Genomic DNA, 27993 nt, shown 5'->3' with positions numbered 1-27993 from the left:
TCTTTGAGCCCACTTACCTGGGGAGAAAAATAAAGTCTTTATTTAACAGGAATAATAATTCATAACTGTAAAAAACCTTTGTAAAGCTAAAGCATTATGCAAATATTAATTAATTGGAAGCACTTTTCATAGACAAATTTTTGGTAAAAATTCTTTTTTTGGAGTAAGGACAGTAGAGGAGGAGAAAACATATTTCTACTAATTTTCTTTGGCTTCAAGTCTTGCTCACAACTTCTTCAGACAGTGAGCAGAATGATATTTTGCCATTTTAAATATTGTTATTGCTTCTTTATTCTAAAAAATTGATTCTTACTGTTTCCCTGCTTTGTAGTTATGTGCTTGGGGTTCATTCAGATCTAGAAGGCTTTCTAGGGGATAAATAGTTGCATTTGCTTGTGTGTTCTTCATGAATATGATGATGATTTTTATATTTCATTTTATTGGTTTGTATTCATATTACTGGTAGATTTTAAAACATGCTGAGCTTAAAGATGAGGAGAATCTGGTTTTAGCTCAGGTTAGGTATTCAACTTTAGATATTAAACTCATTATCTCCTTCTGTTAGTCAGGAGAGTGATAGCGAACCATGGACTCTAATGCAAGTTAAACTATGACCATGGAAGTATTTGAAGTCTCCTCAATTGCCAAATGCATTTGTAATGTTTTTAAAGTCTGAAAAGCCTAGATTTATTCTGCTGGCACCAGATCAGTAATAAAATATCATTACAGTAATGACTTCAGTAACTAAAGGGAAGGCACAAACAGTGGTAAGGGAGTTTTAAACTACATATATGGCTTTTACATTCACCGAGAAGGTATATAATTTTTTAGCCTTTTTAAAATGTCAACCAGTTTACCTTGAAAATATATTTGTGTGCAAATACTGTGATGTTAAAAAGACACACACAAATGCAAAGTTTTAATACTAACTTTACCTTTCGGAATATAGATATGTAACATGAAAAAATAATGGGGCTGAATGACATACTTAGATTTCCTTCATCTTCTATCAGTCATTAATTCCATGGCCGTGGGCTGTGTGTGTGTGAAATGGGATTAAAAACACTTGTCTTTGAGGATCACAGCAAGGAAACTAAAGTTTACCTGGCTTCCTTTCTCCTTCCTTCTTTCTTCTCACATTGTCTAAATTTAAATTTACCTTATCTACATTTATCTGGTAGCTGGTTAGAGAAGTGTATAGGAGTAATATCTACTCATCTCCAAGTGATAACAGGAAAGGAGATGGAAGACAGACATAAAGAGAGAGGATTTAAATATAGCTCCATGAACCAGAATCTCTTCTAAAATCTTGTCATTTTCTAACAGCTAAGTGTTTCATGACAAGATGAACACAATTTTCTGAGTACTTCCTACAGTGGAATGCCTGTAGAACACAAAATGAAAATAGTGCTCATGAATTAGTACGTTGTCTGAGATAAACAGATAATAGATTTGATCAGGATTTAAACCTGGGTCTTCTAGTCCCAGGGGTTCCTAAACACTTAGATCTCACACTAGAAAATAGACCTACTGATAATTGGTTTTAAGATTTAAAAAACGTTTTTAGAAAGTGTGTGGGGTGGTGTGGAAATAAATTTTGGCAATTAAACCAGCTGGATCAAATGTTGAAATATATGTATGAAATGTTCTAAAATTCTATAATACCAATGAGTTAAATTTTCTGTAAGACTATTTTAGATGAAGTAGACAGAGAGAGAGAGGGCGGGGGGGAGAAGAGGAAAGGGAATAGATCATGAGGGAAAGTTTAGAAAAAAAGAGATGAAGGGAAGATAAATAGCTATCAACAACTAAATTTCTCCTTAAGTTTCATCATTTATTGTTATTTACTTATGACCTTGTCTTAATGAGAAAAGCAATCTTTGAATGCTCAGAAATCAGAAATGTAATTTATCAGCAAAACAGGTTTTATATAAACATATAATGATATTGTAAATCATACTTGTGCCAAAATATTCATTTATCTGAAATTCAAATTTAACTGGCCACCCTATATTTTTATTTGCTAAGTCTGTTAGCCCTTCCTGTGAGTCCATGGATGCTGTTCACCATGGTCTTCCTCTCCATCTCTGGCCATATTTCTTGATTTCTTCTTCCCTAGAAACTACATAAAGATGTCACCTCAGCAGTTGCTTCTGGGGCTCACCATGGCACCACATGTTGCATGCTCAGTGTGTGGCTTTTGGTCTTGGCAAACAGCCAAACTCACCTCCCGCACTGTCGTTCACATGCTGTCATTGTGGTCATTAGCTGAGCTCCTTGTACCTCTGTGTGTATTGGTAAGAGTCTCCCCACCTTGTAGAATAGCTCCCTTTCCAGAACACTCAGGCACTAGTTTGTGGTTCTAGCCGGGTTATGCAAGTGCTCCCTCTTCCTTGTCCCTGACCTCTGGTACTGACAGTCAGTTCCCTTCATGAGGGCTTTCTCTGCCAGTGCCACTCCTGTCTGACAAATAGTGACCCTTGGGCTTGGCTCTTCTACTCATTCAGATGTGCTCAGACTGGTGTGAATAAGCTTAGGCTTCTGACACTCCTCTATCCCTTCCTCTTCCCCCAAATCCCATATTCCTGCCTTACAAGTTCTCTATTGGGCTGCAATGCAGATAGAAAGCTAACCCAGTAACTTTCATACATACAATGGCTTGAAGCAGCTTTCCTTATTTAATTATTGCTGGTCTGAAATCATCTAGTACCAAAACACTCCCTGCTGTCTTAGTTATCATATAATAATAACATTCTGTTATGAGTTAAAATGTGACCATGAAAGAGATGTCACTATATTAACTACATCTCTTGTGGATAGAAGAGGTTTTGCCCTTTGTAAGGTAATAACAGTTATCACATGTTCTGAGATGTGGCCCTTGCAGGGCATGTGGGGCCATAGCATCCTAGAGAGCATTTGGACGTGATCAGCTTAGCGAAGATCGCCTGTGCTGACTGGCAGATCCAGGGAGGGATGATGAATGACCTTGCTGATCTCTCTCCTTTTCCCTTCTTGAACGAACTCCAACTCTAATAGCCATGGTTTATAGACTGCTGACCTTTGAAAGTGCTGTTTGATGACTTGATACCAGAAGAATTTATAGTGGTAGTCTTACAAAATATTAAGTCATGGTTCTCCAACTCTTTATTCACAAATATAGCACATTTATTCAGTCCTCTGCTGGGAGCAGAACAGAGTGATTTTCTCCCACGGCTTCAGCCAGTAAGTCTGCATTGCTAGTTTGTGATTCCATGTTAACATTATCAACTTGGATGTCTTTTTATTGATGGTAAGGAATAGGGACTGGCCTTGAAGCATGAGCCCTGACATTGAGCTTTTGTGTAACCAACAGCTGTACCTGCAAACCTGATACATATGGACCCCAGTGTGGGCTCAGATATAATGACTGCGAGGGGGGCTCTAAAGAGCTCTGTGTCCATGGTGTCTGTGAGGATTTAGAACGACAGCAAGCTGGAACGGTGAGTCCCTTCCCCCAGAGTGACTCCTGCGGGACTCTCAGTGGTCGATTCCCCATCCTGTGCTGACCGTGTACAAGCACTGCCCTGTGGCACTGTAAATGACTCTTCCTGCCCTTAGCCAGGGACAGGCAAGGAGGGAGGCTGAGATACACAGAAAAGTGAACCCCGAGGTTAAATTTCCATTATATGAAATAGTAACCTTTTCAGTATTCCTGCATGAATGTGAGAGATGATCCTTTCTTGGTCTCGGGAGTTTCAACAGTGCTAAGTCATGGAAACACAGAAGGCTCAGTCTTGTCGGCAACCTGCAATTTTGAGTCTGGAGTTTCCTGGCCCTGAGCCCCTATGAGTGCTGCAGACTCCATAGTGACTGCAGACTCTCTAGTGCCCGCCATGCTCTGGGTCCTCAGGACCTTTCCTCTTGGACCTCAAGGCCACCCAGTGCTGGCCACTCTGCCTCTTCATCAAACTTCAGATCTTTTTGGATTTTTGGTTCTCTCTCTATATATATTATTTTTTCTACTCATAAGATAGAAAATGGTTCATTCCAGTGGTGGAGTGGGAGGTGGAGGGGCAGCAGGAAGGGAGAGAGAGACTTTGAAAAAGGAAGCCAACAACTGATTTTCCAAAGTCTGTGCCTTCATGGTGTTTTTCCCTCTAAAAACATAGCAGGCTGAGCTGATTGACTTTAATTATATTGACTTACAGCTCTTGATTGTTGTTGCTCTTTCCCTGGCATCTTTGGGATAAATTATAGGATTCTCTTACTCTGAAAAAAAGACGTTTCCCTTTTTTCATGGTCTAGTCGAAATGCTTGAATCACATGGGAAGAAAGAGAGAGCGCCTCTCAATTGGCCTGATGGAAATTAATGTTAGATAATAAATAGTTCAGGGGTAGGAGAGATTTTCAAAGACTTTGCTTGCTCCTTTACTTGATTGTCTTCATTTATGTGGTTGTCATCCTACCAGCGCAATTACACATGCATCTGCGAAGCTGGCTGGACATCCTTGCCCAACCACCCTGCCTGCATAGTAGATCGAGATGAGTGCAGCCTACCGTCTTCTTGTTCAGCCCTTGTGCAATGTTTCAACACTCCCGGTTCTTTCTACTGTGGGCCCTGCCCAAAAGGTACATTCTTGGGGTCGAGTGTCGGGCAGGGAAGATACCAGAATCAATTTCCCTCCACTACTGAGATGTTAGGGATAAGAAGACCATTCAAAGGGTGTTTGAGTCCGGTTGCATGGCTTATTTCACTGGCCTCTGGCCAAGATCATCTTATTGCTATAATAGTTCCAAAGGAGAATTGGGAGACTTGTCCAAAACTGTGCCAGAGTCCAAGTGTGGGCCAGGATTAGCCATATAGTTTGCAAGGTCTGACTGTGTGTTGCCTTGGCCATCAACTGATTAGACTTGTAGTCCAAAGATATGTATTCTAGTACCACCTTTCACGCTAACCAGAGGCTTACACATTTGGATAAATTCTTTGACCTGTTGGTGTTTCCACTACAGTCCAGTAGTTCTCACCTCTGCGTGTCTTTTGAGAACCCTGTGCTCTTGCTGGGAATTGGGATATCCAACTCAATCACAGCCCTACAGAAATGGACTCTAAAGGAGGCCTCGTGTTGAGTCGCTGAGAACATGGGCTCTGGGGTGAGACACTACCTGTGTTTGAATCCAAGCTTACTCTCAAGCATATGAGATCTCCTTCACCCATTCAACACATATTTGTACAGAACCCACTGAAACCAAGACACTGAACCGAGTGCACTGGTAGGCAATTAGCTAGACTTATAGACATTTACAAGGCCTCTTTCTACCCTCTGGGTGTTCTTAGAAAGTGGAGCTCAAACAGGTTATTATGTATCAGCTGCTTTTTTATGAAAATGTCATTAAGGGGCCAGGCAAATATAAACAATTGTTGGTTTAACTCTTGAAAGTGTAACACACACAAGTCATGATAGGAGTTAGTGTTATTCACATCTTAAAACATGAGAGCTTTAGGCTTGGAGAGGATACATACATGCCAAGATCACTTAGGTTAGAAATAGCCAAGATTCCAGTTCAAATCTGCCTGACTCTGAATCTGAGCCAAGCTGCTGAATTTCCTTTCCTTTTTCTCACTAAGGAACTCCATGCATCTATTCTTCATTTAGTGACTTTTGGTTTGCTGATTTTCTTCATGCTATAGGATTAGGTCTTATAAATTAGAAGGAAATCAAAATAGGATGTAAAACTTGTCCCCTCTTAGTTCTCAGGGACAAGTAAATTTTGCAAACAATCACATTTGTGAAGGTAATTTACCACTGACAATCTTTAAAAAAACGAATTATTTAAATTAGAGGATGGGCAATATATTTTTATGTTCTTTGTATTTTTGGAGATAAATAAGGGAACCAAAATCATTTTTTAATGTTAATATATGCAGCTCATCAAGTATAAAGAAAATGCAAAAATAGGAAAACAGGCTAAATAGTCCCCATAGTTTTATCACTCTGAGAACCACCATTAATTAACAGTTGGCTATATTTCCTTCTAGTTTTAATCTGTGCAATGAATCATGCACAAATATGATAATTTTTAAAGTAGATTTTTAAAAGGGGATTCTATTTAGACCACAGAATGTAAATATTTTAAAGGCTTAAAATTTTAAACATTACTGTAATTTTAATAACTTTAATTATAAGAATAACACAAACTTATTATCATAATTGAATAAAGCTGAAATAAATAAAGTAAAATGATATTCTCTTTCTTCACCTCAGACCTCATCTCTTTAGTGAGATTACTGTTACCATTTTCCTTTGCTCATACAAATACAAAGAAACACATGCAGATTACAAAGTAATTATTTCCCCAACTTGGGAGTATGATCCCAGCTCTGCATTTTATTCTAAAATTTGTTACTTTCAATTAAAGTGTGCATAGGAAGATTCTTTCAGTGTGTGTTTGTGCCCATGGGTAATGTGCAGGGGTATGCAGTACTAAAATTGCTTTTAGTATTCAGTGGTATAGATGAGTATAAGGTATTAACCTCTATCTCTATTGACCATTGATGGCTTTTCCTATTAAATAATACTATAATACATATCTTATCTACATTTTAATGTTTGTAGTCTTATCACCATAGAATAAGTTTCAAACATGGAATTGATAGTCAATAAGTATATATTTTTAAAAATGTTAATGACTACTGCCAGGTCTCTTTCCAAATTGGTTATATTAATACAACATCCAACTAGCTATATAAAAGTACCAAATTTGCCTATTACTTCACCAGAATTTGTTTCTAAGAATTTAAAACAATTTTTGCCAATATGTCAGTATATCTCATTTTAATCTATAGGGTTTTTTTAATAGAGCAGATGTTTTACATGTTTCAACTATTTGTATTTTTTCTTTGTTGACTTGTTGATAGAGCTAACCTTTCAAATCTTCTTTTTCTAGGCTGGCAAGGAAATGGGTATGTTTGTGAAGACATCGATGAATGTGAGATAAATAATGGTGGCTGTTCTATGACTCCACTTGTTAGGTGTGTGAACACACCTGGATCTTTTATCTGTGAGGACTGTCCACCAGGTAATGTACCAGATTTCCTGAAGCCATTACTGGCAAAAATGTACATTTAAAAACAATCTTGTGTTCCATTTTAAATATGATTTCTATCTAAGGAAAGAAACTGACTAGTACAGAACATTTCAGTTAGCTTGGGCATTCAAGACATATTAGTGCAGCTGTAATATAAGAAAGAAATTAAGAACATTTTTAATATCAGTAGACAATAAGCTATTACAAACTGTGAAACTGCCACTGAGATAGTATAGGATCAGAAAAGTATTCTGGGTGAATTTCAGGTCTACTGTGCCATTGTCACACATATAATCTATTAATGTGGTATACTCATGGGATATTTAACATAAAAGTTTACTAAGAACAGGTATATAATCCATGTTAGTTTCCTTTTTCTTTTGGAAAGAAGTCATTACTGCTATTCTCTAATGTAAATTGAATTTGTAAATAAAAATTCAGAGAGTTCTAAGAGATAAACAGAAACCTTGTAAGTTTTAATGACACAAAGCAATAGTACTTTGGTCTTCTCCAATAATTTACCCCTAAGAATATTAGAATCACAGAAATTAAGAGGATGGCTCAATGTGCATCCATTTAGCTATAAATGTCTCTAGTTTCTCATTCTTTATGGCTGAGTAGTACTCCATTTTATAAAAAACCACACCTTCTTTATCCATTTTCCAGTTGATGGGCATTTGGGCTGTTTCCAGGCTTTAGCTATTATAAACTGTGCCACTATGAACATGGGTGCACATATATCACTGTGGTACGATTCTTTTAATTCTTTGGGGAACATACCCAGCAGGGGAACAGCTGGGCCAAATGGGACTTCCAGTCCTAGTTCTTTGAGGTTTCTCCATACTGATTTCCACAGTGGTTTCATCAGTCTGCACTCCCACCAACAGTGGAGAAAGGTTCCTTTCTCCCCACATACTCTTAAGTGAAATAAATAGGACACACATGTGTAAATACCAAATAGTTTCTCTGGTATGAGAAACTGAAAGTGTAAATGAGGATTAAAATGAATAATTGATCATTTGAAATAGGAAGAAAAGGTCCAAAGGAATAGGGGAAGTGGGAGGGGAAGGGGAAAGAAAAGAAAGGAAAGGAAGAATTATGAGAAAAGGAAAAAATGGAAACAAAGTCTATGTAAATAGGGAAGGGTGGAGGGGGTGAAGGGAGCACAGGGAATGGGGAAAAAATAAGAACCAAGATACAGCATGTAGGTACAAGTTCCCAATGATGAATGTAACTGTATTGTATACCTAAAATGTGCCAATAAAGAATCTAAGGGAAAAAAAAGAATCATAGAAATTAAGAGATGTCAACTTCTTTAGTGTCAACCCTTTCTAAGCCTACCTGTACCTTCACATACATTTTCTTATTAGGAACAAACCAGAACATTATTTATGAAGTCAGGTTGCTAACTCCTGTTGCTCCTGTTTTCAACTATAGCTTTTACTTGCTTATGACACAATATTTTCTTGCATCTTTTGTTTTGGTTACAGAGCATCTCTGGTTGGTCTACTCATGATATCTGATTCTCAGATTGGCCTTACCTTTCTCCCGTATTCTTGACTTTATTTCTCACTCCCCTGCTTTCTCCATCCAGGGTACCAGGGTGACGGAAAAGTGTGCACTGCCATAGACATCTGCTTGATCAACAATGGAGGCTGCCACCCTCATGCAACATGCTTGTCATCTCACGGTAATCCCTCACCTCTCTCTTCGGCCTTAGGTATTTTATTATCATGCTTGAAAGCAATTCAGGATTTTAGAAATGAAATCCTCACTCCTCAAAATTCTTACTTGGATCCTCAAACCAAAAATTAATTTGCGTTATAGAACTACACACTTGGTTTTTAAAAAATGCAACAAGCTATTCCCCAAAGGAATTATGCAGGTAATTCAGACCTCTATTCCAAGCAGGAAAGAGAAAAGAAGGAAGAAGGGAAGGCAACCTCCCTGTGAGAGCTCTTCCATTTCTATGCCACTGGCCAAATCAACTGGAAAGGGGGCTTAGCAGTATAATCTGTGTGTCAGGATCTCAAATCTGCTGAAATAAAGGAGTTCACTACTCAACACGGAGAAAATGGATCTAGAGTAATCCAGGGTCTACAGTATTGCTCACAAAGGGGCTTATCTCCTATAATTTAGCTAAATATTTCTCTGAGAAATGTTGACTTACTATATGCACCCACCGTCAGTTTATTAAAATATATATTTACCCTTGGAAAATAATAGATACAATTATTTTTTTATCTGGGTAAATTTTATAGACAAAAATTAGTTTCCCATTATTTTCATCTATCCTGTTGAATTACTCATAATTTTCATGTTTTTACTAGCTAGCTGTTTTTCTATTTCTTTATATCCTTTGCTCATTCCCTTTCTTACTGATATATAAAATATCATTATGTCTAAAGACATTATCACATTGTCTGTTAAGTTTTACATGCACTTTTTTACCAGGGAATTTTTCTGTTCTTTTAATTTCATAGTGATATTTTCTGTTTAAAAGTTTAAAATTATCCCCCTTAGAATCATACTCAGGGATGCCTATCCTACTGAGTTCTTTGAACATAGCCAAGCGTATATTCTTTCATATTTTTATTGTTTATTACACATGATCTTTAATCTTTTTAGAATTTACTGTCATTTATTTTAGACATCAAATAGAAAACTAGCTTGATAATTTTGTCCAAATGGATAGACCTAACTCCATTCATTCAGTCATTTATCGTATTTCTACTCCTTCAAAATAATACTTTTATTTTAGCCTAACTTGTCATAAAAATGCACACATAGCCAAGAATATAAGTGCATATGTAGATATATACCTATATGTGCATAGCATATACATATACTGTGACTAATGCTTCCTGAATAATTAACAGTATACTAAAGTGACTAGGACAAAAGCGTTCCTTCTCCCTGGTTCCACCACCTTGTGATTTACTGTCCTTGGTCAAGACACCTAACCTCTCTGTGCTTTAGTTCTTTGTCTGTGAAATGAGTAACAGCAGCTATCCCATGGGGCTCTTGACAGGATTAAGCGAGCTCATGTATGTAAAGTGTAACTTCACGTAAACTTTAAGATATAAAAGTAACTTCATTTTCATATAAAGATATGTGAGTGACATGAAGTGGCTCTTTGTATTTTCAAGTTGATCTTTACTGTAAGCAGTAAGCTTACCCCCAGGGATCTTAAAGACGCCCAGGAAAAACTGTAGCCGCATTGGAGGTTACTTAATCCATTTCCCCTGTACACATTTATTTAAAAGAAGAAATGAACTGTAAAGAGCACATCTCTAGGGAATTATTCATTTTCAAAAGGTATTTTTGTGTTTTGTTATTAAAACTAAATCTTGAAAATAATATAAAGTGAAGATGTGAAAACTGCCTATGTCATCAGGTGATTCTGTGGTGTGTATGTCATAATTTATACTATTTGTTTCTTTAATCTTCAGCAAGTTTTTGTATCTGTCTTCAATAGTATTTGCTGATTGAGGGATCTGTATACAGTAGTTGTTATACTGATTTCCATATACTGTTTGAACTATTTTACAGCAATAGAAAGAACATGTACATTTTCAATGAAATGCAGCCTTTGCTGTTAAGAAATCTGAAAATGACTGGGCATTAAACTTAATGAAATATTCTAAAACAATATAATGATATTTTTAAGTGCAGAAGAAAACTATGGAGATCCCAGTTGCTCTTATGCTATATCTAGCTACTATCTCAAGTGCACCATAACTAATAGTGGCTATTACTTCAGGTATAGGATAGATTCAATCATTTCAAATTATTTTTTCCCAGCCTGTCATTGCTTTACCTTTTAACATGGTGATAAAGAGCCCATAAAAAGTTTGGGGAACGTTTTGGTGCTGGTGTTTTGCTGATGTACCCACTTGTTTATGTTTCTGTGTTATCTTCAATCTGCAGTGCCAATACAAGAATCTTTTAAAGCCTTGAATTCATTTTGAGATGGCTAGCCTGATTAAAACTTGACTAAATCAGCCATAATACACCCAGTGCTTGCAACAGATCCCTTCATCAACATAGGTCTCTCATCTGCTAACAACCCCTCCACGGGGAGGAAGTCTCATCTTCCTTTCCTTGGTGTCTTTCGTTTGTACACAGTTTGGGACCACCTGACATGTGAGATGACAGCACTAATGTCAATCCACATGTAAAGTACTGGAAATGCTTAATGGCCTCCTTACTTTCAAATATAAACCAATGAAGATTTTAATATTTTCTCCTCATTCCTTGTCTGCCTGTAGAAGTAAACAGACTTGAGAACTGATGAATTCTGATCAAGACACCAGAGCCTGAGAGTAGTTATTGTATCGAATCAAGGAAGATACCTATATTTACACTTTGATTTTATTTCTGAACAGGTTTGTTACCTCTCTGCACCTGTCTGCCGGGATACACTGGAAATGGTTATGGACCGAATGGATGTGTGCAACTTGGAAATGTTTGTTTAAGTCACCCCTGTTTAAATGGACAATGCACAGTGAGTCCGTTAGTTTGGCTTTTCTATGAATACACTTTATATGACTCATGAGTTTTAAGAGAATGAATCAAGCTTAAGATAAGACACTGCACATAACTCTAAGATAAAATGTAGGTGATAGCTTTAGTTCCTAGGAAAAATCAATGTTAATATTTTATCTTCAAACAAGTAGAACTACTTATACTGAACAGTTATCATTTCAAAATTAAAAGTTGGACTACTGGAAAGCACTTAGTATGAGTCAATTCTTCAGTGTCAGTTTACTGCTTGGGTTGATTCCATTCATTATCTATCCATTTGTTCCATGGTGCTATATGTTTTTTCTCCTTAGGATACAGTCTCTGGCTATTTTTGTAAATGCGATTCAGGCTGGGCTGGTGTCAACTGTACAGAAAACATCAACGAGTGTTTGAGCAGCCCCTGTCTGAATGGGGGGACTTGTGTCGATGGTGTGAATGCTTTCAGTTGTGAATGCACGAGTTCCTGGACTGGATCTCACTGTCAGATTCCCCAGCAAGGTACCGTCAGCATTTCTTATCCCACAGATACAGCTTAGAAATATCATCCTTTTCTGAAGCCTTCTGCAGGTTGCTCTACTGAACCTACTTTCTTTTATAGCTGTTCACTTTTGAATTTTTCTTCAAAAGAATTAAATCAGTATTTGCTCTTTTCATTATATCCTTTCTGAATCTAAAATATGCTAAGGTATTGCTCTTTGTAATTTCCTAAGGGGACGGTTCCTGTATAGCAGCCAGTTTCCCTAGAATACCACAAGTAATCATATCAGTCTTGGCCTAGGGTGTGTGCTGGTCCATTATTGCCTGTTACGTACAGATTGGGATTCAATTACTTTCATAACCAGCCATCACTCTATCCATCTAACCTGATATTTCACTAGCTCTCTAGAAATACTTATTCAAGCGAGACATTTTTCTTTTGTCTCTATGTACCATAATGAGTATTTCCACTCTCTTCCTTTATATGAGATGTTTCTCCCCACAGTCCTCCCCAAATTCCTTCCTAATTTTCCATCCAGGTGTATCTGCTCCTCAGGAGTACTTCACATTAAACCTCCTCCATAAAGTTTTTATGATCACCCCTCACTTAGTACTCCTAATTCTGAATCCACACATTTCTTGAAGTGTTACCGTGCGTTAGAGATAAACCTGTGATAAACCATGTGGACAACATAGAAGCATACAACCTGGTCTCCACTCACTATCTGTTTACCCTCTAGTTGAGGAGACAAGACTAACACACAGTGGCAAGTAGGGTACAGAAACTAAAGCTAAGCACTGAACTGTGTGGAGTAAAGTCTCATAGAGTTGTAGAGAATGGAAGCCAAAGAAAATAAGAGTCAAGTGAAGTTTGAGAAATGGATGAGCTATTAACTACACTTTGTGGTGGGATTTTCAGTGTCACTAGGAAAGGGGACCTCAAAGAGGGAGTGACAGGCTAGAGTTTGCACAGCCGCTCTTCCATTTATGGGTCTCCGAAAAGCACGGTTCATCATCTTTCCTTTGCAGCATGTGGAGGGTCCCTGTCAGGGATGAACGGAAGCATCAGCTATAGAATCTCTGATGTTGATTATCTTCATGATGTTAACTGCTTCTGGATTATCCGAACCGAAGAAGGAAAGGTACATGTAGTAACTCCTGCCCAAACACACATTTTATTTCTATGTTTGAATATGCATTGTGCATATATATTGCATAAGTATGTTAAGTGGTCAATCATAATGAAGTATTTACTAAGTGCCAGCCTTAAGGCTAGACATTTTATCTACCTTTCTTTAACCTCATACTAACTCTTTTATATGAGTAATAATACCTTCATTTTATAAATAAAATAATGGAAAGGAAGAGAAGCTATGTAAAGTTGTTTTTTTTTTTTAAAAAAGAAACCACTACTTAGCTTATAATTGGAATAGTTAAATTTCAAGGAAAAGCTTGGCTCTAAAGGCCATGCTTCGTCAGGTAATGAGTAATTCTCTACACATTGGTTGGGCAGCTGTAAGCCCTTGGTTTATTTGTAAGGTCACATTGTTACTGAGATAGTATTGCTTGCTTAAAGATGATCTTCATATTATGTCAATTATTACACAAAATTGGTGACTGCTATTAGGCTTTATTATTATCACTTGTCCTCTCTGTGCTAGGCACTGTGTTCTGTGCTTCATGGACATCGTTGTCTTTTTAACCTTCATAACTGTAGATAGGAATTGTTATTTTCATTTTACATCTGTAGAACCTGAGCCTTGAGCAGCTGAGACATTTGTCCAGGTGCATGTGGCAGGCAGGGGCTCAACCTCAGGCCATTTGACTCCAAACCCTGTAACTCTAAACCACTAAATACTCTTAAAATTTAATCTGAGCCCAAGGACATTAATTACTTAGATTTTCTAAGTATTTGTTTTTCAACCAACTCCTGAACCTTTTTAAATGTAGTGATCTGTCTGAATAGATAAGATTTTCCCTTGAAATCCTATTAACTTTTTCCAGCGAACTAGTGTTACAGAGGACATTGTACAAGGGTCAGAAAACATTATTTTCTCTTGAGGAGGGAGGGCTTTTTGGGGCCTGGTAACCCACAATAGAGTAAATTCCAAAAGAATTCCTCAGTGGGTATGTTAGGTGTATTTCCTTCCTTCCATTTAGTTTTCATGAATTCTATTTCCTGACATTGAAAATACTTTTTTTAAAGAAAAAATTCTTATGTGAAGGACTCTAAAAATGTTTATTATCAATTTATAAGAAAATTTATTCTGCTTTTCTTGATTGTGTCTTCTTTGCCCTACTATAATGTATGTAATATAGTGGGAAATATACAAGTCAGGATAGTTCAATTAATTAACATTATTTGATTTTTGTTTAAATTGCTGCAAGAGAGAAATAGTGTAATGATGGATAACACATCTTAAAAATAGCCTAACATGGAATTTCAATAATGTTCTGTAATTCTATTTTATTAGCTGAATACTGTTGTGATTTCAGTTTCTAATAAAAATAAATTGAACAATTTTGTTTTGGTTGTTTAAAATGAAGTTGTCAGTACAAAAATCTTTTAAATTATATTATTTTTATTACTGTATTTAAAGGCTGTGCATCCTGATAGTTTGTCTCAGATATGCATTTTCATGTTTGTTCCCTTTATGCTTGTGTTCTCAGTACTTTTCATATCGGTATTACCTTGTTCCCATTCTCTTGGTATTGTTCACCCATAATAATATGCAGCCCGCAAAGATTTGCAGGCTGTACAATGGCTGCTCTGGCTATCCTTGGGGGTGCCAGCCTGGATTAAGCATCTGAGCACCCCGTGGGATCAGCATCCCTGTGGGGCGGTGGTGAATGTAACTGCATATGATACTCACTTGTGAATAGCAACATTAGCCAGATAAACTTAATTCAAGGTAGATTTTTCAAATGACCAGTTTATATTAGTGGCTTAGATACAGTGTCAGCTATAATGTAATGGTTTAATGAAATCTAGGTAAATCTCCATGAATGTTTTTGGTGTATAATGTTTGTACATATGTATGGGGTACAGTATGATAATTTGATACATGTATACAATGCATAATGCTCAAATCAAGGTAATTAGCAGTTCCAGCTCATCAAATAATTTTAAATATATATTGATGCCCTATAACTTATTTTGAGACAGTGCCTCGATAAGTTGCCCAGCTCCAACTTTTGATCTGCCTGCTTCAGCCTCCGAGAGTGCTGGGATTAGAGACATGCACCACCATGCTTGTTGGTCTCAACAATTATAAACACAAGTCTTTTACTATAGATAATTGCTGTTTGTGTTGGTGGGTGATTAAGATGTATAGTAGATATATCTCTGTATACAAGTGCTTGCTAGTTAGTAGGAGACATACTTTACAATTAACATGGAAGTGAAAAATAATATATTGTGGCTTTTATGTTTTTAGGTCTTGCATATCACATTCACTTTCTTCCAATTAGAATTGGAGAACAATTGCCCACATGAGTTTCTTCAGATTCACGATGGAGATTCTTCCGCAGAATTTCCACTGGGAAGATTCTGTGGCTCCACAGCCCCTCAGGATCTTCACAGTAGTGACCACGTGCTCTATTTTCATCTCCATTCTGACCATTTGAGAAGAGGGAGAGGCTTTACAGTACAATGGGAAACACAGCAACCAGGTATGTATAAACTTGGAGCAAAGCAAAGCAAAACTGAATAATACTAGACTTGGGCAAACATAAGTTTTGGAATCCATACATAGATGATATTTTAATAATCATTTGAAAACCAAATTAAGATGAATGAGATTTTATTTCGTATCCACAGATAACATAATCAGGATGGGTTGCAAGGGATTAAAATGCAGGAGTCTTAGTGAGTCCCTTATGAAATTCCTGAACAGCACTTTTATAACCTCTGCTTGTAAGTTCACCGCCAGGATATCACGAGGACACTGTCCACTCGTTCATATAGTGTTCCATGTCTTAATGACAACTTGAAAACGTTTTCTGTTGTTGTTATTTTGTGTTTGATACTCTATTTTTTAAACTTATAACTATAAAAATTTTAAACATACAAAATAAGAGAGAACAGTATTTTGGCTCCCAATTCATTATTCATTTAATTTTGTTTCGGCTGTGGGGGCCAAGAATGTGGCCAGGGCCCGATATGATGATTAATACATTAATCACTTATGATCAGATGTCAACTGGGACCATAGGCATCTAAAAGGTCAACTGGGCTGGACATTCAAGATGGCTAACACAGGCTGGGGGAGAGAACAGTAGCAGCATACTTGTGTACTCTGGGTTCAATCCCCAGCACTGCAAAAAAAACCCCAAAAACTCATCTGTCTAGCAATTAACACTCACCCCAAGTCCTGGGGATTGAACCCAGGGCCTTCTGCATGGTGGATAGCCATTCTACCATTCTACCCTCTCCCAATGCCAGCTTTGGGATGAGTCCTCATCAGCCCGTGGATCTGAGTTCCTAAATATTCCTTCTCTAGTAAAGTGGTCTTGGAGTAGTGGCACTTCTCTTGTGATAACTGACTTCTCTCAGAGTCAGCAGTGTGACAAAGCTAGATGGATGCCGATGAGCTTTTTGATCTACCCTGAAAATCACATTGTATTATTTTTGCCATGTTTAATGGTTGAATTAGTTATGAGCCAGATTCAAGGAGAGGGACACAGACCCCATGTGTCAATGGAAGAAGTGTTAGAATCTATGAACATTTGTAACCGCTGCCTCTTTTAGCCTTATCTTTCCAAGAATTTTTAAGAATTATTAGTGGGTATTGAATTATATAAAATAGTCTTTCTGAGTCTTTTAGAATGACCATTTGATTATATTGAGATGACATATTTTGTAATTGTGAACTATATTCATTGATTTTGAATGGTTTCCTTTGGTATTGCCATTTTACTTTATTTTTTATTAGTATATGTTTTTGATACATCTTGATGAGTTTTGATTCCCTTTTTCCCCATTCCCTCCTCTCTTCCCTTTTCCAAGATCCTTTTTCCATCTCTAAAAAGTCTACCTCCTTGTTTCCTGCCATAACTCCTTTATTTTCCTGTTTATTTTTATTTTTGCTTTTTCATGTAAGAGAAATCATTTGATATTTTGCCTTGTTTTGTTACTTTTACTTAACATGGTGGTCTCAAGATCCATCCATTTGACTCCAGATAACTCAAATTTATCCTTGTTTATGGCTGAGTGATACTCCATTGTGTGTATATACCCCAATTCCTTTATTCATTCATCTGTTGATGAGCATGTGGGCTGCTCCCGTGACTTAGCTATTAGGAATTGTGCTGCTGTAAACATGAGTTTGCATGTATGTATCACTGATGACTTTAACTCTTGGAAACATGCCTAGGAGAGGTGTAGTTGGGTTAAGTGGAATTTCTATTTTTAGTTTTTTGAGTAATCATACTGATTTCCCTATGGTTGTACATCACACAAGCAGTGTAGAAGGGCTTTTTATCCCCACATCCTTGCCAGCATTTTGACTTTGAATCCTTCACAGTAGCCTTAGTAGAGTAAGAATCTTTTTGTTGTTTTAATTTGCATTTCATTAATGGCCAAAGATATTGAATGTTTTTTCATGTATTTATTAGTTATCAGTACTTCTTCTTTTGGGAGTTTTTAAAAATTTCACTTGCCCATTTTTTGATTGGGTCTTTCATTTTGGGGGGCTTAATTGTTTTGAGTGATTTATATATTTTAGATATTACTCCTATATCAAAGCAGTCGCTAGAAAGATTTACCCATTCTGTAGATTGTCTCTTCACTTTTTGGTTGTTTCCCTTGCTCTGCAAAAGCTTTTTAATTTGATATGATCCCATTTGTTGGAGTTGTTATTATTTCTTTTTCATTGCGGTTCTGTTTATGAAACTCTTGCACATGCCTATGTCTTCAAGTGTTTTACCTATTATATTTTTCAGCAGATTAAGTTTGTCTGTTTTTATATCTAAGTATTTGATACACTTTGATTTTATTTTAGTGCAAGGTGAGCAATTATGAGTCTAGATTTGTTCTTTTGCAGTGGATAAAGAATTTTCCCAGTACCATTTGTTAACGAGGCTATTTTTTCTCCAGGACTTGTTTTTGGCACCTTTGTCAAATATCAGATGGTTACAGGGGCATGGGACTGTTTCTATGTCTTCTATTCTATTCCATTCATCTACATATCTATTTTTGTGCCATGCTGTTTTTACTACTGTAGCTTTGTAGTATAACTTGAAATTTGGGATTGTAATGTTTCTCACTTTGCTCTTTTTACTTAAGATTGCTTTATCTATTCTGGGTCTTTTCTGTTCCATTTAAATTTTAAGGCTATGTTTTTCTAGCTCTGTGAAGAATACTGTTGGTATTTAATTGAATTTGCATTATATCTATATATCATTTTTTGGTAATAAGGCCTTATGACATTATTGATTCTAGCTATCCAGGAATAGGAGTTGTCTTTCCATTTTCTAATGTTCTCTCCAGTCTCTTTTGTCAGAGCACTGTAGCTTTTATCATAGAGGTCTTTCACCTCCTTGGTTAGGTCAGTTCCTAGGTATTTAATTATTTTGAAGCCACAGAAAATGGGATTATTTTCCTGATTTCTTTCTTGATATATTCATTGTTGATGTACAATGGTGCTATTGATATTTGTGTGTTAAATTTGTATCCTACCACTTCACTGAATTTATTTATTAGCTCTAAGAGTCTTCCATTGTAATTTTTGAGGGTCATCTATGTAATGGATCATATCATCTGCAAATAAAGATAGGCTGAATTCTTCCTTTCCTACATGTATCCCTTTTATTTCTTTATTTTGCCTTTGCTCTGGATAAAATTTTGAGAATTATATTGAACGGGGGTGTTGACTGTGGACACCTTGGACTTATTCCTAATTAGAGGGAATGCTGTTAGTTTTTTTCCATTTAGTCTGATGTTGGTTGTGAGTTTTTCTTAAATGGCTTTTATCAGCTTGAGCTGATGTTTTTCTGTGCCTATTTTTATATGGTTTTTTTAATCATGAGTTAGATGTCAGGTTTTATCAAAGGATTTTTTTGCATTTTTGAGATGATTGTATGATTTTTATCCTTACTTCTAATTATGTGGTCTATTACATTTATTCATGTAGGTATATAGTACCATCCTTGCATCCCTGAGATGAAGCTGATTTGGTCATGATATATGATCTTTTTAATGATTTGTTGCATTCTATTTGAAAGTATCTTTTTGAGGATTTTTGCATCTCCACTCATTAAGGATACTGACCTGTAGTTTTCATTTTTTGTTGAGCCCTTGTCTGGTTTTGGTATCACAGTAATGCTGACTTCAAGGAGTGAGTTGGGCAGCACTCCTTCCCTTTCAATGTCATGGAAGAGTTTGAGAAGTTATTCTTCTTTGAAGTTCTGATAAAATTCAGCCGGTGAATCAGTTAGGCCCTGGGCTATGTTAGTTGGTAACTTTTATTACTGCCTCAATTTTATTGCCCAGTATTGGGGTATTGGTCTATTCAGCGTTTTTATATCTTATTGGTTCAATTTTAGTAATTCATATGTGTCCAGGAATTTATCCATTTCTTTTAGATTCCCCAATTTATTAGAATATAATTTTTGTTCCAATTTTTTATAATCCTCTGGATTTCAGTGGGGTCCATTGTGATTTTGCCTTTTTCATTTCTAGCTACATGGATATGTGTCTTTTCTTTCCTTCTTCTCATCAGTTTGGCTAAGGATTCATTGATCTTATTTATCCTTTCAAAGAACCAACCCTTTGATTGATTGATTCTTTGTATTACTTTTTAGTACATCTTCATTGATTTGTGCTCTGATCTTCATACTTTCTTTCCTTCTACAAGTTTTGAATTTCTACTGCTCTTGTTTTTCTATGGCTTTGAGATGTATCATTAGGTTATTTATTTTGGATTGCTTTGTTCTTCAAATGTAGGCATTCATAGGTATAAACTTCCCCCTGAGAGCCACTTTTCTAGTGTTCTACAGGTTTTAATATGTTTTACTTCTATTGTCATTTGATTCCAGAAACTTAAATTTTTCTCTGATGTCATCTGTGACCCATTGATTATTCAAGATTGTATTGTTTAATCTCCATGGGTTTGCGTAGTTTCTGTGGTTTCTTCTGCTGTAAATTTCTAGTTTCATTTCATTGTGATCTGATAGGAGACAAGAGATTGTTTTAATTCTTTTGAATTTATTTAAAAGTGCTTTATTGCTTCAGATATAGTCTATTTTGAAGAAAATTCCATGAGTTGTTGAGAAGAGTGTAAGCCCTGCTGTTTGATGAAACTCCATGGATATCTGTTAGGTTCATTTGTTCAGTGGTGCGGCTCAACTCTGATACTTGTTTGCTGAGTTTTTATTTGGCTGACTTGTGAGAGTGGGTGATTAAAGTCCTCCACCATGACTGTATTGGTGTCTATCTGTCTTTTCATATCAAGTGGTTTTTGTTTTATGAAATTGGGTGTGCTGACAGGTGCTGCATCTATGTTTACAACTATTAGCTCTTTCTGTTGAATCGTTCCCTTTACCATTATGTCTTTGTCTCTTTGGATAAGCTTTAGCTTAAAGTGCACATCATCTGAAGATTAGGGTACTACTTCTCCAGTGGTACTTCGGGGACAGTGAGAGAGACAGCCCTCTCTGCTTCTTCTCTAGGGTCTTTTCTCTAACCCCAAATCCCACTGGTCATAGCTGCTGCAAACCCTTGTGAATCCCTCAGTACCTGGTCCTGGATCCCTAACCAAGACTGTGACCTTTGCTCCTCTCTGTGCCCAGGGCTGGTCTCAGCACCAGTTGTCAGCCTGCCAGCCACTGCACTCAGTTGGCACTTTTCCCAAGACAGAATTTGAACTTTTCCCAAGAGGGTGTGTTCGTTGGATCTGGATTTAAGCACTACTGGGATCAAGAAGCAGCCCATTCCCTTACTGTAAACCCCTCTGTTACTGGATCTCATCTTATGAGCTTCTCCTTTAAGTTCCCCTTCCTTGGTTGGGTTTTGTTTGCCCTCTGTATCCGAGTACCTTGGTGAGTGTCTTTTGAGCACTGATGCCTGCAGCCTACCAACTTTGCATTCGTCAAGTATTTTCCACTTGTTCATGACAAGTTCTTCTTTTTATTAGCTTGATTCGCTATTGTTTTTCAAAGTTTTGAATCGATATGTGGGAAATATTAGCCAAGTAGTTACTTTGTAATTTCTTTGTCAAGTTGTAACATTGACACTTTAAAATTAATTGAAGTGTATTCTTTCTTTTTATAGTCTCTGAAAATATTTGTATAGATTGGCAAGACTTCTTTCTTCCTTAAATATTTGAAAGAATCCACCTTGAAGTTAGTTGAGCCTAAAGTTTTCTTTGTTAGAAAATGTTGACTTATTAATTCAAAGTATTTAGCAGATACAGATCCATTCAGATTTTTAATTTTTCTCAGTTTAGGTAATATTTTTCTCAAGAAACTATTTTATCTACTCTTTTATAATATTTTCTTGCTGCCCTTCAGTGTTTTTAGGATCTTTAGTGATGTCTTTTTTATTCCTGATATAAAAAAATTTGTGTTTTTTCCTGATCAATCTTACTGAGGGTATATTAATTTTATTAATGTTTTCAAAATACAAACTTATTGTTGTTTATATTTTGTTGACTTTTATTTTATTAACTTTTGATTTTGGCTTTAAAATTCTCTTTCTTAACTTTTTTTGGGCTTAACTATTACTTTTAAAATTTTCTCAGTTTTTTGATTTAGAGGCATTGATAAGTGATATCAACATTTTATCTTTTTAATGTGTGCACAAAAGCTTAAAGTATTTTCTCACTATATTCTGGTTTCTTTGTGACCATGAGTTTTATTTAAATGGTGTTGCTTTGAAAGAGTATATTGCTTAATTACCAATGTAGTCATTAGGCACATAGTGTGTTATTTCAGTCTTTTGAAATTTGTGAGATTTGCTTCATGGAATGATATATTTTCTATTTTTATATATTTCCCATATGGACAGGAAAGAATGTGTACTCTGCAGTGGTTACATAGAAATATATATATACCAACTTAGTTTTCACCTGGCCCATAGTTTTGTTCAAATATTATTTTTTAGTGATGTAAATTTTTTTTCAATTAGTGGAAGAAGTGTATTAAAATTTCAAACTAGAATTATAGATTTATATACTTTTGTTATGACAAATTTTGCTTTATATATTTTATTTTATTTTTAAAGATTTTTTCCGGTATTTACAATATTTATTTTTCCAGTCTTATTGTATTTAAGGTGTAGAGTGTGATATTTGTACATTGTATTGAAGGTGTACAGTGTTATATTTTGACACGTGTATACATTGTTTTCTTTTTTGTTAAATTCTTTTATTGGTACATTTTAGGTATGCAACACAATTACATTTCTCATTGGGAATTGTACCTTTACATAATGCATCTTGGTTCTTATTTTTTTCCCCATTCCCTGCCCTCCCTTCACCCCCTCCACCCTTCCCTATTTACAAAGACTTTATTTCCATTTTTTCCATTTCTCATCATTTTTCCTTTCCCTTCTTTCTTTTCCCCTGCCCCTCCCACTACCCCTACCCCTTTGGACCTTTTCTTCCTATTTTGCATTATCGATTATTCATTCTAATCATTGGTATATTTTAGGTATACAATATAATGACATTCATCATTGAAAATTTGCACCTTTACATAGTCTCTCTTGGTTCTTATTTTTCACCCTTGCCCAGCCCTCCCTTCAACCCCTCCATTCCTCCCTATCTACAAAGATTTTGTTCCTATTTTTCCATTTTCTCATATTAATCCCATTCCCTTCTATCCTTTCCCCTAGCCCTCCCACTTCCTTCCCCTTTGTCCCTTTTCTTCCTATTTCACATTACCTATTATGCATTTTAGTACTTATTTACACTTTCAGTTTCTCACACCAGAGAAACTATTCAGTATTTATACATGTGTGTCCTATTTATTTCACTTAAGAATATCACCTCAATGTGCATCCACTTAGCTATAAATGTCTCTAATTTCTCATTTTTTATGGCTGAGTAGTACTCCATTTTATAAAAACCCCACATTTTCTTTATCCAGTCTCCAGTTGATGGGCATTTGGGCTGTTTCCAAGTTTTAGCTATCACAAACTGTGCTGCTATGAACATGGACTCACATATATCACTGTGGTATGATTCTTTTAATTCTTTGGGGAAGATCCCCAGCAGTGGAATAGCGGGATCAAATGGGACTTCCAGTCCTAGTTCTTTGAGGTATCTCCATACTGATTTCCACAGTGCTTGCACCAGTCTACACTCCCACCAGCAGTGGAGCAGGGTTCCTCTTTCCCCACAGCCCCGCCAGCATTTGTTATTGGTTGATTTCATGATAGCAGCCATTCTTTCTGGAGTGAGGTGGAATCTCAGCGTTGTTTTCATTTGCATCTCTCGAATGACCAGTGATGTTGAAGATTTTTTCATGTATTTATTTGCTATTTCTACTTCTTTGTGTGAGAAATGTCTGTTCATTTCAGATGCCCATTTTTGGATTGGGTCTTTAAATTTGGGAGGTCTGATCTTTTTAAGTTCTTTATGGATTCAAGATAGTAGACCTTTGTCTGAGGAAGAGCAGGTGAAGATTTTTTCCCACATTGTGGGTTGTCTCTTCACACTGCTGGTGGTTTCTCTTGCTGTGCAGAAGCCTTTTAATAAGAAGAGATCCCACTTGTTGATTGTTTGTGCTAGTTCACGGGCAACTGAGGTTTTGTTCATAAAATCTTTTCCTACACCGATGTCTTCAAGGGTTCTACCTAACCTCTGTTCCAACTGGTTCAGAGTTTCTATTTTAATATTTAGATCTTTAATCCATTTTGATTTTAGTTTAGTGCATGGTGAGAGACACAGGTCTAGTTTTAATCTCTGGCAAGTTGAAGCCCAATTTTTCCAGCACCATTTATTAAAGAGGCTATCTTTCCTCCAGTGAGGGTGTTTGGCTCCTTTATCAAAGATGAAATGGCTGAGTGTGTCTGGCGTTGTTTCTGCATCTTCTAATCTGTTCCACTGGTCCTCAAGTCTGTTTCTTTACCAGTACCATGCTGTTTTTATCACAGTAGCTTTGTAGTAGAGTTGCAGTTTGGGGATTGTGATACCCCCTGCCATGTCTCTGTTACCTAGAATTGCTTTTGCTATTCTGGGTCTCTTCTTGTTCCAAATGAATTTTTGGATTGTTTTCTCAAGGTCTGTGAAGTATGCTGATGGGATTGCAATTGGGATTGCACTGAATCTATATAGCAGTTATGGAAGTATGACCATTTTCACTATATTAATCCTTCCTACCCAGGAGCAGGGGATGTCTGTCCATTTTCTGATATCATCTTCAATTTCTCTTTTCAGAGTGCCATAGTTTTCAGAGAAGAGATCTTTGATTTCTTTCATTAGGTTGATTCCTAGGTATTTCAGTTTTTTGGATGCTATTGTGAAAGGAATTATTTGCCCTATTTCTCTCTCAGTGAGTCTGTCATTGGTGTAGAGGAAAGCTATTGATATTTGTGTGTTGACCTTGTAACCAGCTACTTGACTGAATTTGGTTATTAAGTTTAGAAGACTTTTGGTGGAGTTCTTGGGGTCTTCTATATAGAGTATCATGTCATCTGCAAATAATGACAATTTGACTTCTTCATTTCCTATCTTTATTCCTTTTATTTCTTTCTCTTGTCTAATTGCCGTGGCTAATGTTTCCAGAACTATATTGAATAAGAGTGGTGATAGTGGACATCCTTGTCTTGTTCCTGATTTTAGTGTGAAGGATTTCAGTTTTTGACCATTTAGTATGACATTGGCTGTTAGTTTTTCATAGATGGCTTCTATCAGGTTGAGGTAGAGACCATCTATTCCAATTTTTTGTAGGGTTTTTATCATAAATGCATGTTGGATTTTGTCAAATGCTCTTTCTGCATCTATGAAGATAATCATATGGTTTTTGTCCTTGGGTCTATTGATATAGTGTATTACATTGATTGATTTTCATATATTGAACCATCCCTGCATCCCTGGGATGAATCTCACTTGATCAGGGTGTATGATCTTCTTGATGATCTTCTGCATTCTGTTTGCCAGTATCTTATTAAGGATTTTTGCGTCTATGTTCATTAGTGAGATTGGCCTATAGTTCTCCATTTTGGTTGGGTGTTTCTCTGCTTTGGGGATCAAGGTGATGGTTGCTTCCAGGAATGAATTTGGGAGTATTGCTTCCCTTTCAATTTTATTGAGGAGTTTAAAGAGTAGTGGCAGCAGTTCCTCTCTAAATGTCTTGTAGAATTCAGCAGTGAAGCCATCAGGGCCCGGGCTTTTCTTAGTTGGTAAGTTTTTAATTACATTTTCAGTTTCATTGGTTGATATTGGGTTGTTCAGAATTTTTAGGTCTTCTTCGTTAACTTTGGTAATTCATATGTATCTAGGAATCTGTCCATTTCTTCTGTGTTGTCCATCTTATTGGTGTATAGGTTCTGGAGGTAGGAATCGATGATCCTCTGGATTTCTGCTGGGTCTGTTGTCATTTCACCCTTTTCATTCCTAATTGCACGGATTTGGGCCTTTTCCTTCCTTTATCTGAAAAGGTTGGCTAAGGGTTTGTCAATTTTGTTGATTCTTTCAAAGAACCAACTCCTGGCTTCATTGATTTTTTTGAATCATTCTCTTAGTCTCCAGTGCATTGATTTCTCCTCTGATCTTTATAATTTCCTCCCTTGTATGAGCTTTGGGGTTGTCCTGCTCTTCTTTTTCTAGAAGCTTGAGGTTCAGCATCAGGTTGTTTAATTGGGCTTGTTCTGTTTTCCTAATATGCATATTCACTGCTATGAATTTCCCTCATAAGACTGCTTTCATTGTGTCCCATAGATTCTGATATGTTGTATTGTCATTATCATTTAATTGAAGGAAGTGTCTGATTTCTTCTTTAATTTCCTCTGTGACCCCCTGGTTATTCAGAAGTGTGTTGTTCAATTTCCACGTGTTTATGAAATTTTTTGAGTTTCTTTTGCTATGGATCTCCAATTTCATCACACTATGGTCTGATAATATACAAGGGATAACTTCAATTCCTTTGCACTTACTTAAACACGTTCTATGTGTGAGTATGTGGTCTATTTTTGAGAATGACCCATGTGCAGCTGAGAAGAATATGTATTCTGATTTTGTGGGGTGGAAGACTCTGTAAACATCTGTTAAGTTCATTTGTTCAAGAGTTTGATTGAGTTCTAGTATTTCATTACTTATTTTTAGTCTAGTTGATCTATCTGTTTGTGACAGTGGGGTGTTGAGGTCCCCCACTACAATTGTATTAGTGCATATATGACTTTTCATGTCCGTTAGTATTTGTTTTATATGGTTGGGCGCACTAGTGTTTGTTGCATAGATATTTATGATTGTCATCTCTTCCTCTTGGATTGTTCCCTTTACAAGGATGTAGTGTCCTCCTTCGTCTCTCTTAATCAGTGTTGGTTTGAAATCTACTTGATCTGCAAAGAGGTTAGCTACTCCTGCTTTTTTTCAGGTTCTTCATGCATGGAGTATTGTTTTCCACCCTTTAACTTTCAGTCTATGAGTTTCCTTTTGAATTAAGTGTGTTTTTTGTATGCAGCATATTGTTGGATTTTGCTTCTTGACCCTTTCTGCCAGTCTATTTGTTTTGATTGGTGAATGGAGACCATTAACATTGATGGTTATAACTGAAACGTATTGACTTGTCATTGCCATGACTTTTTCTTTTTATTGGGTTCTCCCCCTTTTCATTTAATTTCTTGTGGTGCCAGATGGGTTCATTCTGCTTTGCTTCCTGGGGTTGTGATCTTCAATGTCTGTTCCTAGGATATTGTGTAAAATTCTTTGGAGTGCTGGTTTGGTATTCACGAAGTTCCTAAGGTGCTCTTTGTCATGAAAGTATCTTATTTCTCCATCCATTTTGAAAGATAGTTTTGCAGGGTACATCAATCTGGGTTGGAGGCTGTTTTCCTTTAGGGCTTGGAATATGTCACTGCAAGCTCTTCTTGCCTTGATGGTTTGTGTTGAGAAGTCTGCTGTGATTCTGATGGGCTTTCCTTTGTATGTGATTTGTTTCTTTTCTCTAACTGCTTGTAGAACTTTGTTCTTCTGTTGTGTTTCTGGAATCTTAACAATTATATGCCTATGTGTAGATTTTTTTTTGATCAAGGCTATTTGCAGTCCTATATGCCTCACTTATCTGTATGTCAAGCTCTTTTCCCCTGCTTGGGAAGTTTTCTGCCATTATTTCTGTGAAGAGATTTTTTATGTCATCTGCACTCTCTCCTCTTTCTTCATTGACTCCAATCACTCTCATGTTATTGTTCTTTGCATTGTCTAGCAGCTGCTGGATTGATTTCTCATGTTCCCTTAGAATTTTGAAGCAATTTTTCTTTTCCTGGTCATTAATTGCAATCTTATCTTCTATATATGAAATTCTGTCCTCACATTGGCTCATTCTGCTGTGTAGACTTTCAATGGAGTTTTTCATGTCCTGGAAATCTATTTGCATCTGTTTTATGGATCCATTTGTTTCTTATGTTGGGATTCCATCATGTTCCTGAGCTCCTCTCTAGATTTATTAATCATGTCTTGCAGTATGGGCACAATTTGTCCTGTTATCTGAGAAATTATTTCTGATTTCATTTTTTCCAGATCCCCTTTTGTTGCCAGTTCAGTGAGTCCAGGTGGTTGAGTATCAGAGTGTTCCATCTCATTTCCCTTTGGGGTTGCTGTAGGTGATCTGGAAGTCTGTTTTTGAGACTTATTTACGTCTTTTCTCATTTCAACTGCGGGGGGCGCTGTGAGCTGTTGGCGCCTGCACGGAGTACCTCCTCTGAGCTGAGAGAGGTGGGACAGGGGCCGGGAGCAGTTGTAGAGATGGTGGCCCAAAAGCCTT

At 36.6% G+C, this 27993-nt stretch overlaps 1 protein-coding gene across 1 annotated transcript in view; it reads left to right on the top strand.

Annotated features, from left to right (window-relative positions):
* The window catches only part of Cubn (cubilin), a 259007-nt gene that overhangs the window by 7810 nt on the left and 223204 nt on the right, over positions 1-27993 (top strand). The window contains exons 7-14 of the mRNA XM_004859974.4: positions 3353-3479; positions 4449-4608; positions 6925-7056; positions 8660-8755; positions 11454-11572; positions 11904-12090; positions 13099-13211; positions 15507-15741. Of these exons, the coding sequence (XP_004860031.1) occupies positions 3353-3479; positions 4449-4608; positions 6925-7056; positions 8660-8755; positions 11454-11572; positions 11904-12090; positions 13099-13211; positions 15507-15741 (1169 nt within the window). The remainder of the gene's footprint in view (positions 1-3352; positions 3480-4448; positions 4609-6924; positions 7057-8659; positions 8756-11453; positions 11573-11903; positions 12091-13098; positions 13212-15506; positions 15742-27993) is intronic.

The sequence above is a fragment of the Heterocephalus glaber genome, unplaced genomic scaffold (assembly GCF_053883595.1).
Source record: "Heterocephalus glaber isolate CG9 unplaced genomic scaffold, H.glaber_assembly_v1.0 deba00000768, whole genome shotgun sequence".
Lineage (NCBI taxonomy): Eukaryota > Metazoa > Chordata > Mammalia > Rodentia > Bathyergidae > Heterocephalus > Heterocephalus glaber.
Note: the sequence above shows the minus strand (reverse complement) of the source record. Positions and strands in the feature narration are given on the sequence as shown.